Consider the following 25,475-nt stretch of genomic DNA (forward strand, 5'->3'; position numbering starts at 1 on the left):
TTAATAATATTTAATTTAAATGTATAATAATGGATAACACAGCAGTTGGGAGTACATTTCATTACAGTAGATGTCCCTAACTGTGACTAAATAAAGACACATAATTACTTCTCTGTTATCTTCTTCGGTACCATGTGCCGACGCACTACTTTCAAAGAGGTCGGTTACCTTCTGAATACTTTTACTGCATATGACTCTGAATACTGTGACTCCTCTGAGAAAGAAACCTTGGCTCCCTGGTATAACTCTCAGATGCCCGCCCATCCCTGAGTCTGGCTCTTCTGGAGGTTTCTTCCTATTAAAAGGAAGTTTTTCCTTCCCACTGTCACCAAGTGCTTGCTGATAGGGGGATGTCTGTTTCTTGGGGTTTTCTCTGTATTATTGTGGGGTCATTAAATTACAGTATAACACGCCTTGAGGTGACTGTTGTAATTTAGCACTATATAAATAAAACTGAAGTGAAATGAATTGAATTGATTGCTACAGGGACCAATTGGCCAATAATAATGGTTTTTAGAGACCTGGTCCTTCTGAAACACCCCCAACAGGAATCCCTGAGGGACGTAGCTGAGTGCTTTCTAGAAGTCAATCAATCAATCAATCAAAATTTATTTATATAGCACATTTTTAAGACTGAAGTACACCAAAGTGCTTTCCAGTAAAATCGCAGTACAAATAAAATCACAATAAAATATAAATTACAAATATATAAAATATAAGATAATTACAAGTCCACAACACTCATCTAGATTGGCTGAGCAAACACCTTGAATAGCTTCAAGAGGATAACGAGCTTGAAACTGTCCCATGGCCAGAAAGAAAACCCCATTGTTGTTCTGGCTCTGTGGCTCTTCTAACAGCCCGACTCCCCCCCCCCCCCCCCCCCCCCCCCCCCCCCAACAATGGTCCCTAGTGGGTAACGACCAACACCCCAGTCAACATGACTGAAGTCACAATTTGTCCTTTCAGGAGTAAGTTGATATATAATGTCAGTCTGTGTTAAGTACACTGATTGCTATCAGGACAGGTTAGCTTAGCTTACCATAAAGACTGGAAATACAGGAGAGCAGCTAGCCAGGTTTGTTCAGACTTACCAACTCCTCAACATCTCTGACGAACATGTTTGAAGAAATTAAAAAATGACTAGGATGTTTCTTAATGAACAGCAGCCAGTACTTCTGTAGTATTTCTGGTTGTTTCCTGGCAACGTTGTTGTGACGACAAGACTGTGGCAAGTTTACCCCCTGGCACATTTCATGAGAGAGACGTGGCACTCATATAATCCTGAAGAGATTGTGCTGCCCTACAGAGGCGATCGACATCCATGAATGCACACAGTAGAGGCCGAGGACAGTTTCCGCTTTATGTAGCAGTCATATTAACTTGCTACGTTGTATCTAAGTGCTTCTGATGTTTTCTTTGATTACTGTGTCCATAATGGGAATTAGCATGGCACGTGCTTGGAGATTAGACGGGATACCGATTCATTCAACACTCGAGCACTGAGTCACAGACTCACAACGCGTGTCTGTGTGTGAGTGTGCTTGTTTGCAGGGCGGGGATTTATCAAGTGTTACAGTAGATATGCCTAACAAAGACGCTAACAAAGCTAAGAAGTGTAATGCAGGTCAAGTTAGCCAAACATTTTTAGCGACCTTATTAATGCTATCAGAAAGGCTTTTATAGAAGATAACTGACACTGACAAAAACAATAATGTTACTTTTCTCTCCATCAAATGTTTTTTGTTCTTGTGTGAATTAAGCTAAATCTAAATGAATGTAGCAGTGGACCTGCAGCTGCTTCGTTCTGTGAGATTAAGCTGTTTGGTGACCGCTTTTAAAGCGGTCACCAAACAGATGCTGATATCGACGCCTCATTCATTTTCACCCCCCCCCCCCCCCCCCCCCCCTCTTTCTTTTGATAATCAGAACCCAACCCAGGTTGGCACAGCCCTTCAGGTCTTCTATAATCTGGGTAATCTCAGAGAAACCATCAGCCATGTGGTTGGGGGTTACCAGACCACCATACAGGACAACATCACTAGTGCTCTTGACATCAAAGGCCTGACACAGCCAGCTAACCCCAGAGGTAAGCCTGAAGAAGACTGTGCTTCAGAAAGGTTTGCCCACTGAGTGCATTGTTCTAATTTGTAATGATCAAACAGAAGAACATTTAATAATTGGATCTATTTCATGAGTTGGTTTGAAAAACAGTGGTGTGAACAAGTGTTTACCCCCTTTGTCGCACATAAATGTTTCAGATCAATTTGAATATTGGACAAAGATAACACAAGTAAACACAAAATGCAGTTTCTAAATGAAGGTGTTTGTGATGCAGACTGCTTCTGCCAACATTTGTGAAAGAATGGGTCACTTGGTGAATTCCAGATTGGTACTGTAATGGGATGCCACCTATTGTGATATTTCCTTACTACCAAATATTCCATAGTCAGCTGTTAGCGGTATTCCAACAAAGTGACTGGGAATGACAGGACCTCTGCTGTGTACAGTCACAGAGCGGGGTCAGCGGATGCTGAGGCGCATCGCGCACAGAGGTCCCAACTTTCTGCAGAGTTAGTCGCTATAGACCTCCAAACTTCATGGGGCCTTCAGATTAACTCGGTGTGTACAGAGCTTCAGAAGCTGTTTGGATCCAAGCATTACATCACCAAAGCGATGTGTTGGAAGCAGTGGTGTGGCGAAGCTATGGAGTGACGAGTTGCGCTTCTCCACATGGACCAGTCTGGGTTTGGCAGCTGCCAGGAGAATGATGCTTGTCTCACTGCGCTGTGCCAAGTTTGTGGGGGGGGGTTACAGTCTGACCTCACCAATGTGCTGCTAAGATGGCCAGAAATTCCCACAAACACCACAGACACACTTCCAAACCTCATGGAAAGCAGGTAGAGTCGAAGCTTTTGTAACTGCAAAGGGCACATTGTACTAAACTCTGTGGTTTAAGAATGTTGCTCATGTGTTTGATGGCAAATGAGCAAATACTTATCTCGGTCCTCTGTGCCACTGAACTCCACAAGACTATTAAAAACTGTATGTCAGTATTATTCCATTACTGAAACTAGTCCCCAGCGTATATACTGCAGTATTTCACACTAAATTTGTTAAAATCTGCAATCTTTATGAGACTATATTTGTAAGAAATTGTCGACACATGTTGAGTAAACCTGGAGAAAATCTAATTAGGAAGCTGCTTTGTTGGTGGAAATGATTTGTGGTTGATGTTCCTCTAGGCGCTCCTGGCAGAGCAGTGCTACCAACACCAGGCAACACAGCTGCTTTCCGTGCTGGTCTGTGGACCAACCTGGAGAAACTGATGGACCAGATATGTGCTGCATCCAGACAAGTACATATACATATACACACTGAAGCCCGAGCGTTAAATAAAACAGCACAGCTGCCAGCGTGGCTGATGAATTAAGTACGAGGCCATCTTTGTTGTGTGTCGTTTCAGGTACAGCACCTGCAGAAAGTCCTGATGAAGAAGAGAGACCCCGTCACTCACGTGTGCTTCATTGATGAGATCATCAAGGTGGGTGAGCTATACTGCTACTCTGGTGTTTCATTAGTGAAACCCAGTAATAATACTCAAGCAAAAGTCACATGCAGAATAACCAGGAGACTTTACATGTCAGTTGGTCCAAATGGAAATAAAATACTTGCTGCAGACCTCAGTAAATTATATTTTTATAATTACTTTCAGTATTCTGTTCCCCTGGTGTCCCACTCGCAAAGGAAGCACGAGTCCCAAAGAGGTGTTTAAAAAACCGGGACAATGTTCAAATTTGAGATCAAGCCCATTTGATTTGTTTATACAGTGTTGAGAGAAAGAGTTTGGCCCCGTCCTGATGTTTGTCACACTTAAATGTTTCAGATCAAACTGTAAATGTTAGACAAAGATAACACACAAAATGCAGTTTCTAAATGAAGGTGATTATTATTAAGGTGAAAAATCTGCATGTGTAAAAGTGATGGCCCCCTGGTGGGCCCCCTCAGCGTCTGCAATAACTGGCAGTGAGTCTTTACAGCTCTGTGGAGGAATCTGGGTCCACTCATATTTGCAGAATTGTTGTAATTCAGCCACATTGGAGGGTTTTTGAGCATCAACCGTGTTTTTAAGGTCCTGCACTAGCGTCTCAGTTGGATTCAACTCAGGATTTGACCAGTCTTCATTTGGTTTTTCTTAAGCCAATCAGAGGACGACTCACTGCTGTGGTTTGGATCATTGTTGCAGAACACAAGCGTGCTTCAGCTTGAGGTCACAATCAGATGTTGGGACACTTTCCTTCAGGATGTTTTGGTCGACGGCAGAATTCATGGCTCCATTTTCCCAGAGGTGTAAAGTAACAGAGTACAAATACTTTTGGTCAGGCTGGTCCTATTTAAGGTATCTGTTGATTGAGAACAGGTGTGGCAGTAATCAGGCCTGTGTGTGGCTGAAGAAATCAAACTGTGACACACCACAGTTAATTCATTTTATAACCGGGGGGCCATGCAGGTTTAATAATAATCACCTTCATTTAGAAGCTGCATTATGTGTTTATTGGTGTTATCTTTGTCTAACATTTACATTTGTTTGATCATCTGAAACATTCAAGTGTGACAAACATCAGTACGGGTGCAAACACGTTCTCACACAGCGGCCAGCAGCACGAGTTCGTTTGCCTGCCTCCACAGAAACCGAGTTGTAGAAATGAAAGCAGGAGAATGTTACTATGGAAACAAAGCTCTCACCAATTACCCAGAGATGGAGGTGTGAGTTTGGGACCTAATGACATGTCTAAATGCAAGTCTCCTCAGCAGTGCAGCAGCACCATCAGCTTCACTGTTATGGACACAAGTATACATGTAAGAATGGACTGGCTGTCAGCAGCTCTGAAAGCATTACATGAAAATATGTTGAAGGTACAGTCAAAGTTCTGAACACTAATTCAGACATGTAAATGTGACAGAATCAGCTGTAAATTATTATGAGGAAGATGTTATTTTGCATCATGTACTCAGGAGTGTAGCTGAATAACACCTCGCTGATTCTGAAGTAGTTGTTACATTTCTGGGGCTTTTTCATGCACAGTTACACACAATTATGCAAAAACCTGTTTGTTCTTCCACGTTACAGGAGCGCTTGTTTTCCCCTCCATCACAGTTTTTCATGTGATAATAGTAAACTCACCACACGCCCATTCTACTTACAGAGAAAATCTCTGTGTGACAAACATGTGGCTGACCTGAACAACTGAGCTGATGAAACTCTGTTTAGTTCTCCACACTTGGTCAGTGTCATTCACCTAAAATCATAATAATATATTAATAATCATATGTCAGTAATATATGAAGTTACTGTAACTACGAGTGGATTCTGCAATAGAGAATGCAACAGCCAGATATGAACCCACTCCCAGAGATGAGCCAGTCCTTGCCAGTACTCTTTACCAGCCCTGTAACCTTTTGCCGTGTCTTTTCATTTCCAAACCACAGTGTTAAAACTCTGGCTGTAAAAATCAGATGATAAGTTCAGGATCCTGTAAGCAGGAGATGAACAGACACCAGCAATCAGCCACTCACAGTCAAGCCTGAATTTTCACGGTAAATAAAACACAGACCGGTTCTTTGTACTCTACCTGAACACTAAAAGGGCTTTACATACAATATTCACACCCACTCATACAAGGACTGTGCTTTCTAAATAACATTCACATACATTGGATTTACAGCTTGGAAACTTGGAGCATATCCACCAACCCAGAGTTAACAAAGTGTTGCTTTGGCAAAATAAGCATGAACTGTAAAACTTGTCTGTACTGCCAAGATTGCTGAGCATGTCCTCACTGAGCACTGAGCAGGCTCTATCCATGAATGGCTCTACGTTACTGAGAAGCAGATTAAATCCTTATTTTTGTGACGGATTGTGACGCTAATACTGGAACGCATTAAGTTATTATGGATCTGGATCTTTCAGAGAGTGACTTTTGTCCTGTCTGCCTCCCCTCATACCCAGCTGACCCTCCCTCCTCTGGTTACGCTGAAGGGAGTTTTTCCTCCCCACTTTCATCAAGTTCTTGCTCATAAAAGCAGTGGGGGCTCTTTAGCTTACAATATAATGCATTTTGAGGTCACTGTTGTTATAAATAAAACTTAATTCAATTTGAAAAAAACTGAATTGAAACTTGTCTCTAAATTCCAACTTCAAAGTAACTTTGGTTTCTGTATTTCTAATTAACAAACAAAGACAGATGTGCAGACAGTGGGGAAAGTGGGAGGTCAGAGGCATGCCCAACAGACCTGCAGCATGCTTCTCTAATAGAGCACTGAGAACAATACACAGGAACATGCCCGGTTCCATGAAATAATTAAAGCACTTTCCACAATCAGGTTACCGTATGTGTGTTGATGTGTGTATGTGTCTGCAAGTTCATGTTTCATACGAGTTTTGATTGTAGTTCCTGTGTGTCGATGCAGGTGTGAGTTTAACCCGTCAAACGTGGGAAAGTGTCACACAGAGATTTTCTCTGTGAGTAGAATGGGCGTGTGGTGGGTTTACTGTTATCACATGAAAAACTGTGATGGAGGGGAAACAAGCGCTCCTGTAACGTGGAAAAAAAAGGTTTTTGTAGGGCGCTGGTTAATCAGGGCGACGTGGTCGAGTGTCAGATAATCAGTATTCCTTTGTTTTACCAACAGGATAGTCAACCTGATATCCTCTACACCTTCTGGAACAATATAACTACGACGCTCAGTGAAGAGTTTCATAAAGCGACTGAAGGTAAGGCTGTTTATTCTCCCGTTTTCACTCCTGTGCACCAACGTCTGTCATGATTTTTCTTTTCACACAGATTCAAACAGAGTTTGTTCCACTTGTCGAGCTGTTGTGTAAGAAAGTAAATGTTCTGTGTTGTGCATATGTAACAGAAGCATCGCCATGTCCCAGAGCGCGCTGTGCTTCGGGTGAGCTCAGTCCCAAACCTGCAGACACATCCTGTTTTCTGTGTTTACATACAATCCAGATGTCATAGGGAGAACACTGGACAGGTTACCCATCTGTCACAGGGCTGACGCGGAGAGACACTCGAATATTCACACCTGTGGTCTGTTCATGCATGTTTTTGGACTGTGGGAGGAAACCGGAGTATGCAGAGAGAACATGCAGACTGCATACAGAAACACCTCAGTACAGAAACACCTCAGTATGCTCTGAACCGTAGGACTTTCGTGCTGTGAAGCCACAGTGCTAACAACAATACTAAATAAATCCATTCTCGTGCTCGGTGAGGAAGCCGGACATGCAAACACCATACCAGCGTGCTTCCTTTTAGAAATACTCCAAGTTCTTTATGTCTGTAACAAAGTTAAATGATGACCATTATTTCTACATTCAAATCATTTGTTGTAATAATATTTATTTTGTCATTTTCCATTAGTAGATCTATTTTCGTTCCCAGTTGAAATTTCACGCAAAGCACTTGAAATTGACAGAATAGACACTCTCAAATCAAATCAAATCAAATCACTTTTATTGTCACATCACATGTGCAGGCACACTGGCACAGCACATGCGAGTGAAATTCTTGTGTGCGAGCCCCACAAGCAACAGAGATGTGCAAACACAACAACACAAACGAGCAAAATACAAGAATGGCCAACCTGAAACTAATAAATATATGTACAATATATAATAGTGTATGCATTTCTGGATGTGTATACTAAATATTTTCCTGTGTGTGTGTGTGTGTGTGTGTGTGTGTGTGTGTGTATACACATTTTTACAAATTAAATAGTAAAAAAAAAAAATAATAATAATAATAATAATAATAAAATATATAAAATATACAGAGTTGAATATGTGCAAAACAAGTGGCGTTTATATACAGTGTGGAGTGCATAATGTTGAAGTTCCAGTAGTGAAGCTGAGGTGTCTATGACGTGTTCAGCAGTCTGATGGCCTGATGGAAGAAGCTGTCTCTCAGTCTGCTGGTACGGGACCGGATGCTGCAGAACCTCCTTCCTGATGGAAGCAGTCTGAACAGTTTATGGCTGGGGTGACTGGAGTCCTTGATGATCCTCCCCGCTTTCCTCAGGCACCGCTTCCTGTAGATGTCTTGGAGGGAGGGAAGCTCACCTCCAATTATCCGTTCAGAGCACCGCACTACTCGCTGGAGAGCTTTGCAGTTGTAGGCGGTGCTGTTGCCATACCAGGTGGTGATGCATCCAGTGAGGATGCTCTCAATGGCACAGTGATAGAAGGTCCTGAGGATGCGGGGGCTCATGCCGAATCTTTTCAGTCTCCTGAGAAAGAAGAGGCGCTGCTGCGCCTTCTTCACTGTTTTGTTTGTGTGTACTGACCACGTAAGATCCTCAGCCAGATGTACTCCAAGGAACCGGAGGCTGCTCACTCTCTCCACAGCAGCACCGCTGATGGTGATGGGGGTGTGTACTTCTCTGCACCTCCAGAAGTCCACTATCAACTCCTTTGTCTTTGCGACGTTGAGGGTGGGATGGTTGTCTTGACACCAGTGGGTCAGGGCGCTGACCTCCTCCCTGTAAGCCGTCTCATCACTGTTGGTGATAAGACCCACCACTGTAGTGTCGTCCACAAACTTCACAATGATGTTGGAGCTGTTAGTGGCTGTGCAGTCGTAGGTGTAGAGTGAGTACAGGAGAGGGCTCAGTACACACCCCTGTGGAGCACCAGTGTTCAGTGTGATGGGGGATGAGGTGATGCTGCCCAGTCTGACCACCTGGCGTCTGTCAGACAGGAAGCTAAGGATCCAGCTGCAGAGGGAGCTGCTCAGTCCTAGATCCTGCAGTTTCCTGTCCAGCTTCGAGGGAACGATGGTATTGAATGCTGAGCTGTAATCTACAAACAGCATCCTCACATACGTGTCTCTCTTCTCCAGGTGTGACAGGGCAGTGTGTAGTGTCAGGGCTATGGCATCATCAGTGGACCTGTTGTGGCGGTATGCAAACTGTAGAGGGTCCAGTGAGTCGGGTAGTGCAGAGCAGATGAAGTCCCTGACCAGCTTCTCGAAGCATTTGCTTACGATGGGGGTCAGGGCTACAGGTCGCAAGTCGTTCAATGAGGAGATGGTGGAGGATTTGGGTACAGGGACGATGGTGGCCATTTTGAAGCAGGCTGGGACTACAGACAGAGAGAGGGAAAGGTTGAAGATGTGCGTGAACACTCCAGCCAGCTGAGCCGCGCATGACCTGAGGACGCGGCCGGGAATCCCGTCCGGACCAGCAGCTTTGCGTGCGTTCACCTTCCTGAAGCACTTCCGCACATCCTCCTCAGACACAGTGTGCGCACTGACGTCATCCGCGGTGCGCACACTGTCCGGTCTCATGGTGTTCGCTGTGTCGAATCTAGCGTAGAATACGTTTAGATCCTCACACAGAGAGGCCGTGGTCTGCGGTGTGCTGGTTTTCCCTCTAAAGTCTGTGATCGTGTTTAGTCCCTGCCACATACTCCGAGGGTTGTCAAACTGTTGCTCCACCCTGTCCCTGTACTCACCTGTACTCACGTTTGGCTGCAATCTTTTGGTCTATTTATATAAAAATGTCTGCATGTAAAACCAGACATTACCGGCTTTAGCCTTTCCCCTGTCCAGCAGAGAGCCGTGTGGATTCTCTGAGCCTTTGCCCTTGAAGACCTTCACAGAGAGTTAAACCTCTCCCTACAGGGTTTACACTCAGTTCCACAGGACTCTCGATGCTGTGGGGCTATCTTGGCTGGACAGTGAATCTGGATTGGCAGGCTTCCCCTTTTAAAGAAGTATACAAGTCTACTGGAGAATTTGTTTTGTGGGATGTGACTGAGTGTCCTGATGCGGGTTATCTCAGAACATAGTGTTGGACTCACTGTTTCAGCTATTTGGTCCCTGTACGTGTCCCTTTGTTGGGCAGCCATTGCAAACTGCACTGGTGTTGGTGTGTGACATGCTGTGAGTGAACATTAGCACATAACCCTGTAATGATGCACACACATGAGATGCTGTTTCTGATTTCACAAACAGCTTACAAATTGTCTTTGAGATGCAGTTAGTTGATGACAGTTGTGGCCAAAAGCTGTGGGCAGAAACCAAAAGAATGAAACGGTGTCTGGAAGCAGCAGAAATGAGCTTCAGGGATTTGGGTCGTGCCTCAGAGACAGGAGAAGGAGTTTGATCATTCAAGGCTCAAAACAGATCTGCTGCACCTCCACAGCCGTTTGAGGTGGTTTGCGGATGTGGCTAGGATCCCGATTGGACGCTTCTTAGTTTAGGTGTTTCAGGATTGGCCTGCAGGGGGACAGACCTGGGGCATGCTGCAGAGATGGGTCAGTGTGGCTGGTTTGGAAACACCTCTGTGTCTGCCTGGAAGAGCTGGAGGAGGGAGTCAGGGGGAGGGTATCTGAGCATCTGTACTGAGTTTGCTGACCTCAGTCTAGTCTGTCAGCAGATGGTGGTGGATGGGATCAGGTTTTTTGTTTGGCTAAGAAAATGAGCATTTGGAAATGTGGCGTGGTTTTTGGGGTTGCTGGGCCTCGTGTCTAACTGCAAAGTTTTAAATACACATAAGAACCAACAAAAAAAAAATTCAGTAATAACTTTGTCAGTATTGATTATTGATTACAGTATTGACCATTTTCAGTGTTTCTGGTGAGTAGAATCATCTGGAACAAGTTTAAAATGTTTGAAGGTTTTGGTTTAACTCAGTAATCATCCCTCAGGTGTTCTTCATCTTATCAGACTCTGTAAACTACAGGTGTCCAGCCCCAGGCCTCGAGGGCCGGTGTCCTGCAGGTTTTAGATGTGTCCTTGATCCAACACAGCTGATTTAAATGGCTAAATGACCTCCTCAACATGTCTTGTAGTTCTCCAGAGGCCTGGTAATGAACTAATCATTTGATTCAGGTGTGCTGACCCAGGGTGAGATCCTGCAGGACACCGGCCCTCGAGGCCTGGAGTTGGGCACCGCTGCTGTACCGGTGATGAATCGACAAAAGCAGCCCCTCAAAAAAACAAAGAAATAAATAAATTTTAAAAAGTAAATAATTTTGACGCAATTATTCTCTCGCTGTCACATGGAGGCGTTGGGTGGCGAGTGAGAACAGGAGAGGTGGATTTGGCTGCTCGCTAACATTTCACTGTCATGGCCTCTGTGTTGTGTGTGTGAGTGTGTGTGAGTGTGTGTTGTGAAATCTGTTTATGTTGTCCTAGTAAGGCTACCATGAGGGCAGCCACTAGAGGTCGCTAGGAGACCGGTGGTATATGTGTTTTTCCAGAAATTGATGTAGCGACGTACACTGCTGCTACAATTCAATAAAAGTGGTTCGTGCTTGAGAACCCTGCGTCTTATTGCCTCCGAACTATTCTTGAGCTCTCAGCGAAGGCGGTCGCACTTTCTCCTCTCCTCCTCACCCTTATCTTCCCTGCTTCGCCTCTATGTCCTTGTCTTGTCTTGTGTGAATTTACTTTCCCTGGAACAGTCTCTCACTGTCGTTCTCTAAACCTAAAAGAGAATTATGGATTTGATCAACTGGTCTCTGAGTGCTATTGACACCCTTTTTCTCAACGAGAAGTCGGGGCTCGGGAGAGCCTGAGTGCCCTGGAGGGACTTTCCCTGCCGGTTACACGATGGACGGGTGGCAGAACTGGAGGACCGTGTGCCTGGCGGGACTGTCGATCGAGGACGCTGAAGATATCTACCTATTCGGAACCATGATAACAGGGTTCATGCTGATCGGCGTTGGCTTAGCCCTGGTTTATCAGAGAAATAAGAAAGCGGAACCGGCTGTTCAAACCCCCACAAGGCTGCCCGCTGGATTCGAAGCGACGGGACGAGGTGCGACCTCTCACAACGAACGTAATATGGTCAACACCTTGCAGACGCTTACAGCTGCTGTGAAGGCTCAAAACAACACCATTGAGCGTATGAGGGGAAACATCAGAGAGAGGCCTGCTCAAAATGAGACCCTTGAGCGACAGTTGGAAAACATCGCGGAACGGATCACTGCAGTTGTGAGGTCTCAGAATCAAAAGACTAACAACACCACGGAACAGAAGTTTGATACCATCATGGGGAGGCTCGCGACTCTCCAACGGGAGATCGAGAGACCAGCCTCGGAGTGCTAGAATTCGAGCTGCTCACAAAGGAGAAATCAACAATATTCAACATTTGGACACCACGGCTCCAGCTGCAGGCCCAAGGCTGGAGCCCACCAAAACAACTCCCTGATAACGACTGTGTGATGACTATTCTTCCCGCCCCATGAAGGACACCTGGATTGGCTGGAGGACTGTTTACTTAGCCTGATAGGCCGAAGGACACTGTCTCAGCTAAACTATGGACACGCACACACACACACTTACACTGATAAGCACTCACTCATCCCCCTCCCTTTCCAACGCCTTCGATGCTTGTGCCCTACCGGGGATGATAGCAGTCAACTGGACCAGCACAGATGCTGCAGGACCGGATGCGCTGTCTACGCCGGCTCTCTCTTACCCTTTACCCGCCCTGTTGCTTGTCTCGTGTTTCTATGGTGTATTGATAGTCATGTGCTTTTGTGCTGAGGTGTTTTTTCTTTTATCAAACTGTTCTCCCACTAGGAGCTCAGTCTGAGTGGAGTTTTTTTTCTCCTCCTCTTACCTCATGTAGTGTATTTTCGTTGTTTTTTTCCTATCAGCCTACCTTCTGACATGTCTGCCCAATGTGATGTTTGTGTAAAGTTGGTCAGAAGGTTCCTTTGTGAGTGCGCATGCGCCATTAGCGTGCTGCCTGCTGTAACCCTAATTTCCCTCGGGATGAATAAAGTATTCTGATTCTGATTCTGATTCTGACATGGTGTCAGAATTGAGGACTTCACGCCGAGTTACACGAAGAAATGGCTAAATTTGGACCTCCGGAGCCGTTCGACTTTACACAGCTGGCAGAGTGGCCGATATGGCGGCAGAGATTCTCCCGTTTTCGAGTGGCGTCCAAGCTAGGGATGGAGAGCGGCGAAGTGCAGGTGAACTCGTTTCTTTACTCAATGGGGAGAGATGCCGAACCAATATATGGCTCATTTGTGTTTCCTGCTGCTACGGAGGCCAGGCCAAGTCCGCAGTTTGAGTATGATCTGGTTATACAAAAGTTCGATGAGCACTTTGTCCCAAAGAGAAACGTTATCCACGACCGCGCCTGTTTTCACAAACGGAGCCAGAGGGCCGGGGAGACGGTCGAGGCTTTCGTGCGGAGCCTGTACGAGCTCGCGCAGCACTGCGAGTTCGGCGGCAGTAAAGACGAGCAGATCCGGGATCGTATCATCATTGGATTAATTGACAAAGATGTTTCACAAAAACTCCAGCTCGAGGCGGACTTAACTCTGGATAGAGCCATTCAACTAGCACGCCAGAGTGAACAAGTCAAACAGCAAAGTGCAGACCAAGTGGAAAGCACGGTGAATGAGGTGAAACAGAGGCATTATAACAGCATGAGAAGGAGTTACTACCAACCTCATCAGGTACGTGAGCAACAGCATGGTGAGAGTAAACCAAAATGCCAAAGATGCAACAGGGTGCATGACAAAAGAGAAAACTGCCCAGCCCGCAATAAAAGATGCAGAAAGTGCAATAAGTTGGGACACTTTGAAGTTGTATGCAAAACCAAAATGCTAAAAGAGGTCAGGGCTGAGGCTGTACAGGACTCAGATGAGGATTCATTCTTCATAGGGGAGCTTTTCCTGGGAGCAGTAATTGAGCCAAAAACAACAGTCATTGAGGAGTCAGGCTCAGATGCCGACTGGGACATTGAGCTATTGGTAAATGGCAGTCCAGTTGATTTCAAAATTGATACAGGCGCAGACACCACTGTTATGACAGAAACGACCCTTAATAAGCTACAGCAGAGACCCAAACTTATCCAGTGTAAGCCAACTGTGTACAGCCCTGGTGGAAAAGTCAAGTGCATGGGTAAATTCCTTGCTACTACAGTGTACAAAAGCCAAAAGTACCAGTACTGGATTACAGTTATAAAAGGGCAATATGCAAGTAACCTACTGGGGAAGACAGTGGCAAAGCGCATGGGACTAGTCACTAGAGTTAACAAAATCAGTAGTGACTTAACAGAGGATGTGTTCGGAGAAATTGGCCTGCTGAACTGTGAACCTGTAAAAATCGAGCTGACCGAAGATGCAGTGCCGTACAGTGTAACCACCCCACGCTGGGTGCCTTTTCCTCTCCTTCCAAAAGTGGAAAAGGAAATAAAGCGCATGCTCAAACTTGGCATCATTGAGGAAGTCATCGAGCCAACAGACTGGTGTGCACCAATGGTGCCTGCTCCAAAGCGCAACAAGGATGAGGTCAGGGTGTGTGTGGACTTAAAACGTCTGAATAAGGGAGTAAAGCGTGAACGGTACATCTTGCCCACATTGGATGACATAACTCCTAAGTTAGCAGGGGCTAAAGTTTTCTCCACTTTGGATGCCTCCAGTGGGTTCTGGCAAATACCACTGGATCCCAGCTGCCAAAAACTAACCACGTTCATAACTCCCATGGGCAGGTTTTGCTTCAGACGCCTGCCATTTGGCATAACTTCAGCACCCGAGATCTTCCAGCGGCTCATGAGCACCTTGCTCAAGGGCCTAGAGGGGACTGTCGTCGTGATGGACGACATATTGGTTTTCGGGGCTAACAAAGAGGAACATGACCAACGCTTAGGTGCAGTATTACAGACAATCAAAGCATCAGGACTTAAGCTCAACAGGTCCAAGTGCCACTTTGGAAAGAATGAACTACAGTTCTTCGGTCACATCATCAGTGCGGATGGTGTGAAACCTGATGATGGCAAGGTGGAGGCTATTGCCAGGATGCCCAGCCCCACCAATGTAGAACAACTCAGGCAGGTACTCGGATTAATAAACTATGTTGGAAAAGAGTGTTTAGCATCTGTCTGGGCCTGCGAACGTTTTACCCGCTACATCCAAGGCATGGGTCATGTACGTCTACAAACTGACCATAAGCCCTTGGTGCCTTTGATCAACTCATACGACCTTGATAAAACGCCACTGAGATGTCAGAGATTGCTGATGCGACTGATGCGATTCAATGTCACTGCTGAACATGTTCCCGGTAAACAGTTAGTGGTGGCGGACGCACTCTCCAGACATCCACTGCATGGATGCTACCCGTCCGAGACAGACAGCCAGGTCAAGGCATATGTGAGCAACGTAGTGACAAGCAAACCTATCAAGTCACATAAGTTGGAGGAAATTCGTAGAGCAACACAGAGGGACCCAGAACTTCAAAAAGCAATCATCTTCACCAGACAAGGGTGGCCTCGGAGAATGGCAAAGAGCTCACCACTGCAAGGCTTTTATGCAGCTAGAAGCCACCTTTCAGAATCAGATGGTCTAGTGCTCTACCACGATCGCATCGTAATTCCCACAGCACTCAGACCCAGTGTCCTTGACCAATTACATGAAGGCCACCAAGGACTAACTAAATGTAGAGAGCGCGCAAGATCAACAGTGTGGTGGCCCAACATTGGACTTCAAATAACACATAAGGTGAGGTCATGCAACTTTTGCAGAGAGCACAAGCCTACACAGCGACGGGAACCTCTCGTGACTACTCCTCTGCCCGATGGCCCCTGGCAAAAGATTGCAGCTGATCTTTGCGAGCTTGAGGGTAAGAACTTTCTTGTCGTTGTTGACTATTTTTCAAGAGACGTTGAGATTGCTTCCCTCACTACAACAACCAGCAGACAGGTCATTAACAAGCTTAAACACATGTTCGTTAGATGGGGCATCCCGTTAGAATCAGAATCAGAAAGGGTTTTATTGCCAAATGTTGAGCGGGTTTACAACATTAGGAAATTGCTGCGGTGCTTCAGTGCAAACATACTGTTATAAATACTGTTATAAATTAAGCTTAAATAGACATGAAAATAAAAATGAGAATAAGAATTAAAAGTGCTAAGTAGATAGATAGATATATACATGATATATACATGAGTGCAGGTGGTGATCAGTGCCAAACATGGAATGATGCAGTGAACACAGCATAGGGTCATGTGTTAGTGGTGGGAACAGTCATACGGTTATTGTTCATGTGTTCAACAGCAGAGGGGAAGAAACTGTTCTTATGGCGAGAGGTTCTGGTGCGAATGGACCGGAGCCTCCTGCCTGAGGGGAGCAGGGCAAACAGACTGTGTCCAGGGTGAGAAGGGTCAGCTGAGATCCGAGCTGCACGCCGCAGTGTCCTGGAGGTGTACAGGTCCTGCAGAGATGGGAGTCTGCAGCCAATCACCTTCTCAGCAGAGCGCACAACACGCTGCAGTCTCTGTTTGTCCCTGATAGTGGCTCCAGCGTACCACACGGTGATGGAGGAGGTGAGGATGGACTCGATGATTGCAGTGTAGAATTGCGTCATCGTCCGTGTTGGCAGGTTGAATTTCTTCAGCTGCTTCAGGAAGTACATCCTCTGCTGGGCTTTCTTGATGACGGAGGTGATGGTGGGCTCCCACTTCAGGTCCTGGGTGATGGTGGTACCCAGGAAGCGGAATGAGTCCACAGAGGTGATGGGGGTGTCAGTCAGGATGATGGGGGGGAGTGGAGCTGTGTGCTTCCTGAAGTCCACAATAATCTCCACTGTCTTCTGGGCATTCAGCACCAGGTTGTTGTGGCTGCACCAGGACACCAGACGTTCAACCTCTCTCCTGTAGGCAGACTCGTCCCCGTCCGAGATGAGTCCAATGACGGTGGTGTCATCTGCAAACTTGATTAGCTTGACAGACTGGTGGGTGGAGGTGCAGCAGTTAGTATACAGGGAGAAGAGCAGGGGAGAAAGAACACAGCCCTGAGGGGAGCCGGTGCTGATGGTCCGGGAGTCCGAGACATTCTTTCCCAGCCTCACATGCTGTTTCCTGTCCGTCAGGAAGTCAGTGATCCACCGGCAGATGGGATCAGGCACATTCATCTGGGAAAGCTTGTCTCGGAGATGGTCTGGAAGGATGGTATTGAAGGCAGAGCTGAAGTCCACAAACAGGATCCTGGCGTAGGTTCCTGGGGAGTCCAGATGCTGCAGGATGAAGTGTAGGGCCATGTTGATGGCGTCATCTACAGACCTGTTGGCTCTATATGCAAACTGCAGGGGGTCCAGGAGGGGGGCCGTGAGGGTCTTGAGATAGGAGAGAACCAGGCGCTCAAATGACTTCATGACCACAGATGTCAGAGCCACGGGTCTGTAGTCATTTAGTCCAGTGATCCTAGGTTTCTTGGGGACAGGGATTATGGTAGAGGACTTGAAGCAGGCAGGCACATGACATGCCTGCAGTGAGGAGTTGAAAATGCCAGAAAACACTGGGGCCAGCTCGTTTGCACAGTGTCCACAGGGGTGGACTACTCCAGCCAAGGTCATCAGTAAGTCTAAGGAGCCGAGATCCTACTTGGTGGAGATGGCGAATGGGAACGTGACTCGCCGCAACAGACGACACCTTCAGCCTGTCCCAGGCACCGCTGATCCTGAGGAGCAGCAGCAGAGCACTGTTCCAGCTACACCGACTACTCCAACTAAAGGGGCGGCTGCTTCCCAAGAACCACCAGTAAGGCAGACATTGCCAATCCCTGTCCCGGGGTCTCCTCTCCACCCTACCACACCTGTGAGAGTGACTTCCAGGGGGCGGGAGATTAAAGTACCTCTCAGATTCAGAGACTGAGGACTATCTCCTTTCTATGTTCTAAGGGCAGAATAATCCCTTATCAGGACTGAGGGTAGTCTACCCCTGTGATGTCCTGCGTTCTGACAACACTGTTTTATGTTTAAAGTACTTTTGTTAAAGGGGGACATGTTGTGAAATCTGTTTATGTTGTCCTAGTAAGGCTACCATGAGGGCAGCCACTAGAGGTCGCTAGGAGACCGGTGATATGTGTTTTTCCAGAAATTGATGTAGCGACGTACACTGCTGCTACAATTCAATAAAAGTGGTTCGTGCTTGAGAACCCTGCGTCTTATTGCCTCCGAACATGACAGTGTGTGTGTGTGAGAGAGAGAGATGAATTCCAGAACAGAAGTAAAACAGGTGATCTGTTGAATAATTTGGTCATTTGGAGGCTCGGTTGCATAAGTCTGTGTGTTGTCGTCACTTTAGTCCTTCTGCTCTCTCTGTTTCCATCTGACGTATTTTTCTTTCTGTTATCAGATTGATTTGCTGTTAACAAGTATCATTTCCTCCTGTCAGTGTAACATTTTTACACGTATTTCAGGAAATTGATGAGGTTTTTTCTTTGTTGTTTCAGCTGAGCCAAAACCACACCCACTTTAACACGTTGGTTGGCGTCTGCATTGATCAGCCTGTCACTCGCCCTTCCTTCCATGTAAAATCCACTAAATTGAAATTAATCCAGTCTCATGAAGCCCGTTCATAGAGGTGGTTATATTTTGAACGTTGGAAACAGCCAGGTTAGCGCTTTGTCCTTTTCCCAGTATTAATGCTAAGCTAGGCTAACAATGTCCCGTAGTACCAAGGGCGTAGATTTGGCATGGACGGAAGGGACATGTCCCCACCAATATCCTGCGATTATTGAATTGTCCCCACCAATAATTTGATCTCTTCGAGTAAAGAACAACAATCCCGATAGTAAGAAAAACCGATCTGTCAGCGTCTCATTCACCCAGCGGAGCAGAAAGAGTTAAATTACTTCTCTACTGGAGTCCTAGTCATGTGACAAATATGGCCAATGTGATTGGCTGTGCCTTTCAGGGAGCTCTGTTTAGTTTTAGCAGCGGCAAGCCTGCGCTGCGAGGAGGAGAGGAGGACGGCAGCAAAACGGAAGAACCTGGATGTAAGAAAGTGTTTTTCAAAGAAACCTGTCAGTCACTTAAAGTCAAGTTCACTCATAAAATGTGTCCGTCATAATAACGTTACAGGCTATGCTAGGCTTTGGCCCACATCAGTCTAAGACTGTATGTAACCATGAATAACCTGTTTTGGAAACTACCTGCACAACAGGCAGCACTGTTAGTTCTCTCAGTCTCAGAGCAGCATTTCTAATTTTGATTGAAACTGTCAGAGAAAACGGCAGCCTCGAGCAGCCCGGATATTAGTTTACAGAGGCTGTTAGAATTATATGTCTAACGTTAAAATGTTGGTGACACAATAATTTCATCCTAATGGCTCTGACATATTCATAGGGTTAATTTTGAGACAAAATGTCATGAGGTCGTCATGATTTTACAAATATTCCACCTTGTAGTGCAGTTTGCACACATTGTTTTAAAAATGCACTCAGCCTACAAACATTACTGATGAGTGAAGATCTGCACAAAGTGACAGAAACACTGAAGCAGCTCCACATTTTATTCTTATTGTCATGTATGTCCTATTTGTCAGGTGACAGAAGAACCAACACAAAGCTCAGAGAGTAATGATGACACAAGATCACAGGTGAAATTGGATGATGACTTGTTGGTTCATGACTGTATTTGAGGCTATTTTTATTTTAGCATGATACCTGATTTATATGGATTATGGCTGAAGTAAACTAAAGCCTAAAATACTTAGTCAGTCATTTGTTTAATAGTAATTTAACATTACATAATTCACATATAAAACTATGAATTGTAATTTTAAATGGTTTAAAAGCATGCAGAATAGCATATGTAGGCAAGTATATTTCTCCTTTTTTATCAAGAAGCAAAGACAAAAAGGACAAAAATAAGAAACAGGACAGGGTTCAGTGGTTGAATCATCCGTCCCCATCAATGCCAAAACCAAATCTACGCCCTTGCGTAGTACACTGGACACTGCTGGCTCACTGACATGGTTTTGCGCTTCGGTTTGTAACGTGCACGTTGTGGAAAAAACTACGAATATTTCAGAGAAACCTGATCGAGCACTTGTGAAGTGTCCAAAATCCTGCAAACGTCTGCTGAGCGGGATGTCTGTGAGATCGCTCTTTCTGGTCTCACTCAGAAAAAACTGAGACTCTGTTCATGAATCCAAACTTTAATTGTGTGTTTTTCTCTGTTTGTGGTTCTTTTGTAGCCTCGTCGTTCTTGAAGCAGGCATTTGAAGGGGAGTATCCCAAACTCCTGCGACTCTACAACGAGTTGTGGCGCCGACTGCAGCAGTACAGCACCAGTCTGCAAGGAGCGTTAACCAGCAGCGGTGGGATGGACGCGTCTCTGGATGTCTCCACAGTAGAGACAGACAACCAGGACCTGTTTACACATGGGAAACAAGACTACAAGTGAGCCCAGTCAAACACAGCAGCACGCACACAACAGCTTGTTCAGTTTGAAGCACAGAGAAAAAGTTGAATTCAGAGCGTATTTGAGTTTTCTTGTTTTGAGTCACACCTTAGTTAAACATTCAAGTAGAAAGTCTGCTCGACTCACAGGCAGAGTTTGTGTCCTCCTACAGCTTCGAAGGCTTCCTGGGTCACAGGTCAAATGTCTTCACTAAATGTATTTTTAGAAGCAGAGACGACCGTTAAGAAACAACAAGAAAAACACTGTGCTGCTCAGTGAAGCCAATCTGATTGGTTCTCACTGTCGGAGGGCAAAAACAGATGGGACAGTGTTTGATAAGAAGGTCTAACAGAGAACAGTGCAATGAGGGATTGTGTGTACACAGTGCAGCAAAAACCTGAGGAACAAAGGCATCGTGTTACTGATGGGGCACAAAGACATGGCAGACACAAAGTCCTCTCATGTTAGTGCGTGTGCACTAATGACAGGATGTGAGGGCAGATACTTGGAAGTAGAGTGACAAGCTACACACATCTGTCTCTTCATGCAAAAGCAAAGGAATAACTGCAACAGTTTATGTACTTTCCTTTTCTTGCATTGTCACGATGTATAACAGTTATTAAACGAATCAGCACTCAGCTGCACTGAACAGTAATACGATTGGATAAGGTGGCGTTTCAGTTCCACTTATGTCAGACAGAGAACATCTTTGTTTTATGACGATGATGACACCATGATAACTGAGAATGTTTTTGTGCTTTTAAACGTAACCTTAAAGGAAAGTCTCCGTCTGTTCAAAGCTTCTCACCAGCAAAGAGTGAGTGTGTGTGTGTGTGTGTGTGTGTGTGTGTGTGTGTGTGTGTATCTCAGTTCTATTTTGAATGATGTTTAATTCATAAATTTAATTCAGTGTGTATCTTTGTGTGTGTGCTCGTGTAGCCCAGAGAAGGCTCTGAAGGACTCTCTGCAGCCGTACGAGGCAGCCTACCTGTCCAGGTCTCTCTCTCGCCTCTTCGATCCCATCAACTTGGTATTTCCCATGGGGGGCCGCAACCTGCCTTCCAGCGATGAGCTAGACAGCATCATCAAGACCATCAACAGGTGTGAAGGCTTTTCATTATCCAACATATCAAGAGTTTGTAGTTTCGTAATACTGATCAGTGGATCGTTAATTGAAATATTAAATCAAAAGAAGAAACTAGTGAATGGTTGGGGGTCAAATTTAAACATGATTTTTCTTTCCTGTTGGAATGTTCTGAATCATTATCAGTGAAAACACAGTGTGTGTGATTAAAGCCGGGCACGCTGACTCTGCTGGTTGTTTGCAGTGAGCTGAATGTCGCCTCGGTGGATCCGAGCCTCTCTTTGGCTGTGGCCAAGAACGCCGCCAAGACGGTCCAGCTCTTCTGTGTCAAGTCTGAACAGCTGGTGCGTACCTCACTTAGTGTGTGCAGTGCTAAAGTAACCTTTGAAGGTGCGTTCATGTTGATCACTGAGACTGTTCCAAGAGGAGTTACAGAATTAAGTCCAGAATAGTAAATATGTGGCTGTGGTTCCCTCCCACGCTGATGAGGGTGAAGGTGCGTGGCTGTCTGTGTTAGCTGCCAGCGTGTCCATGATGTACCCTGAGCCTGCTGTGTTAGCACTGCCACAGCGTAAACCCATTAGGACAAAGAAAGCTGTGGGGATGCCGTTTCCTTCCTTGCTCTCACCTCTCAAACTCTGTCTCCAGTTGTGCACTCAGGGTGATGCCAGCCAAGTGATTGGTCCACTAACAGAGGGCCAGCGGAGGAATGTTGCTGTAGTAAACACTCTATACCGCCTGCAGCAAGCTGTCACCAAGGTAGGAGTAAGACCTTGAGTCCAGTTACTACAGCAGCATGTGCAACAGTGTGTTCTCCCCCGTGGACTATTAACCCACTGTCACAGCAGAAGAAAGGCACAGGATGCTGGGATAGCTCGCTCAGGCGAGCTGTGTGAGCAAAGGCTAATGCAAGGCCGTGAGTTTGAGTCCACTCCCAGACAGTTCATGTCTATAAATGTGTATAAAAGATGATGATGATGATAATGTTGGCGTAACGTAAGAACTGCGTTAATCTCATGTTTCACTGAAACTCTGAAGGGTGAAAAAAGTTTTGAAACTTTAACAGTCAAATGTAATTTATGCATTCAGACTTTAATCAATACATTTCTGTTCATGTTGATTAGGAATGATTAAAAAATGTGACATTATGGTCTTTTACCCAAATTCAACACGATGCAGTGTGTGACTGATGTGTGTGTGCTAACCTGTTTTATCTCATAGATCATTTCAGGCTTGGGATCATGTCCACAAGCTGCTGCAGAGTCCCTCGCTGCTTCTTTGGAGGTATCCTCTTAGCAGTAATTAAGTACTTCTCTGGTATGCGAGTATTTATCACTAATGCTGTGTCTTCGCACACACGTGAACTCGAGTTGCGTCTGTGACCTCCCGTCATATTTCTTTTCAAGATTTTCTTATTTAATCACTAGTGTACATATATTTATATTTATAGATACATATATATATTTAGTCATCTTTTCTCTTTTACCATGTCTCTCTAATATTTGCTCCTTACTATTTTTCTATTTTCTTTATTATTTTATTTTATTATATTTTCTTCTACTGTACCATGCTGCTGAGTGACTGCTGCTCGTCAAACACATTTCATTGCAATGTTGACCCTGTGCTAACTTGCATATGACAAATAAAACTGAAACTGAACTGATGATGTCGGCTTCAGCTTCTGGTCACGCGTGGTTTGTGAGGTCACACCCTCATATTTGACAACAAGGCCTGGCTCGCAGTCTCCACTCTAACGATTCCCAAGGTTTTCTCTCGGGTTAAAGTCAGGACTTTAGTCAAATTCTTCCACACCACACGTGTCTGTGTTTTTAAAGACTTTGTGTGCAGTCGTGTTGGAACAAAGTTGCATGAAAGTGTCCAAAATGTCTCGGTTTGCTGAAGCGCTTAACACTTCCTGAAAAACAGCCCCCGCTGTAATCACTCTTCATCACACTTGCTGTTATTCTGACAGTCACCAAATGTACACTCATCCACCCCAGACAGAGAAACGTTATTGGTCACTCGCTCCACTGCTCTAGACTCCAGTGGAGATGTGTTCTTTACAGCATCCGATGCTTTGCATTGCATGTGGCGATGAAGATGCTGCTCAGCCGTGGAAACCTGCTCCATGAAGCTCTTTTACATTGCCTTCATCACTGAGTTGCTGGAAATTTCACAGCTGGGCTTGTTGCACAGGTTGCATCCTATCACAGTACCAAACTGGAATCCACTGAGCTGCTAAGAGCGAGCCGTTGCCTAGTTGCTAAACTTTATACACCTGTGGCCGTGGAAGTGACTGGAACACCTGAATTCTGTCTTTGGGTGGGTGAGCGAACACGTGGAGACTCCTCTCAGGTGCTGGAGGCTCCAGTCAAAGCCTGAAGCTTACATTAGTTTATCAGAGCTGTGATGACAACATTAGGCTCATATTTAGGTCAACACAGAGTTTAAAACTTTGTATGTTTTGATCTTTGTTCTTAAAACAAAATCTCTTTTTTGTTTCAGTTTACGGGGATTTTTTATTTCATTTCGATTTAAAGTTATAGTTTAATCATCTTCTAAGTGTCCTGATGCTCCAGCTGTCATCTTACACACATCTTACTGTTAGCAGCTCTGCTAGCTGTACTGTTGGCCCGACATGCTGTTGTCCATCTGGAGCTTCACCGTAACACTATAAAATGTGATAAAACATTAGGCTGTGGATGTCAGTTCATCTATACACGCGTGAGTCTGCTCATCTGACTCCACATGTTGCTAAGGTAGGCGTGATGCTGGTGTCCTCCTGTTCTGTCCTGTCACATGACTCTGTTTCTCCTTCTGACCTCTGGTTCAGGGAGTTCAGGCGCTGATGAGAAGTGCGGTGCATCCTCTCCTGCAGTCAGTCACCGACTCCATAGAGGCCATCATTATCACCTTACACCAAGAAGACTTCTCAGGGTCAGCCTCTCTGCATCAACAACAGCTCAGTACATATAATGTTAGAATGTTTTTGGACCGAATGTGCCTGCAACATGAATCAGACTCATTTTTATTGGTTGTAGCTAGAAAATCGAAGACCTTCATGAGTGGTTTTAGTCCTTCTAACAGTCAGAACTGTGCCTCTGGTTCACTGATGGTACAGATCACACTTGATTTTCAGATTGAATTCAGTCTTATTTTGAAAGTAAATCCAAGACTAGGACCGTCAACACGTCGTCACTGCTATGAATGAAGATTAAAGTCCAAAAGCTGCAGCTGGACTCATCTCGTCCTGCTCGTCGTCGGCTGCACTTGTTGTTCAGCAGTTGGTCCAACATCATTTAACACGAATCAAACAGCTGACGCTAACACATGCTCTCGTTTACAAACACAAAAAGTGACACACAGAAGGTAATAAAGAAAAAATGTCTTGTTTCGAGATTAATGTCATACAGTAACAACCCTACAACATTTGAAAGAAACCTCTAAGGATCAGAGGCCCCCCACAAGCAAACGGCTGACCACAGTGTGCAGACTCAGTGTGTGTGTGTGTGTGTGTGTGTGGTGTGGTGTGGGGGGGCTCACTAAATCTTCTAGTTTCTAAAAATCACTAAAAGAGTGACATGTACCAAGCCAGGTTTCCTCACACTGATCTGCTTTCTACAGTTGTGTTCAGAGTGTTAATGCACAGCATCTTTTCTGAGTCCCACAGCAAACACATGTTAAACACATGATGATGTGCTGTGTGTGCTGCAGGCCTCTGTCCAGCCCCGACAGACCTGATATTCCTTGCTCTCTGTACATGAAGGAGCTGCAGGGTTTTATCTCCCGAGTCATGGCAGACTATTTCAGACACTTCCAGTGTGTGGACTTCATATTCGAGAGCACGGAGTCGATCGCCCAGAGAGCCATCGAGCTGTTCATCCGCCACGGCAGCCTGCTGCGTCCGCTGGGGGAGGGGGGCAAGATGAGACTGGCTGCTGACTTTGCGCAGGTAACGGAGATGCCATCTGTTTTCTGCTCTTCGGCCTTGTTTCGCTCAAAGGCCGATTTTCATTTTGACTTTTCTGTTTTTACGCGTGTCAGATGGAGATGGCTGTGGCTCCTCTGTGCAGACGAGTGTCTGATTTAGGGAAACCCTACAGGATGCTGCGCTCCTTCAGGTGTGTTGGCTTCAATTAACAGTCGTCACAGTTAGATGGTGCACTTTGTTT

The 25,475-nt window shown here is 45.4% G+C and overlaps 1 protein-coding gene across 1 annotated transcript in view; it reads left to right on the forward strand.

Annotated features, from left to right (window-relative positions):
- The window catches only part of cog5 (component of oligomeric golgi complex 5), a 77,264-nt gene that overhangs the window by 49,587 nt on the left and 2,202 nt on the right, over window positions 1-25,475 (forward strand). Inside the window, exons 8-19 of the mRNA XM_080887088.1 lie at window positions 1,930-2,089; window positions 3,246-3,358; window positions 3,467-3,544; window positions 6,694-6,775; window positions 20,014-20,218; window positions 21,159-21,320; window positions 21,548-21,647; window positions 21,952-22,062; window positions 22,525-22,587; window positions 24,137-24,240; window positions 25,018-25,255; window positions 25,348-25,424. Coding sequence (XP_080743214.1) covers window positions 1,930-2,089; window positions 3,246-3,358; window positions 3,467-3,544; window positions 6,694-6,775; window positions 20,014-20,218; window positions 21,159-21,320; window positions 21,548-21,647; window positions 21,952-22,062; window positions 22,525-22,587; window positions 24,137-24,240; window positions 25,018-25,255; window positions 25,348-25,424 — 1,493 coding nt within the window. The remainder of the gene's footprint in view (window positions 1-1,929; window positions 2,090-3,245; window positions 3,359-3,466; window positions 3,545-6,693; window positions 6,776-20,013; window positions 20,219-21,158; window positions 21,321-21,547; window positions 21,648-21,951; window positions 22,063-22,524; window positions 22,588-24,136; window positions 24,241-25,017; window positions 25,256-25,347; window positions 25,425-25,475) is intronic.

This window comes from Rhamphochromis sp. 'chilingali' (assembly GCF_963969265.1).
Source record: "Rhamphochromis sp. 'chilingali' genome assembly, chromosome: 7".
Classification (NCBI taxonomy): domain Eukaryota; kingdom Metazoa; phylum Chordata; class Actinopteri; order Cichliformes; family Cichlidae; genus Rhamphochromis; species Rhamphochromis sp. 'chilingali'.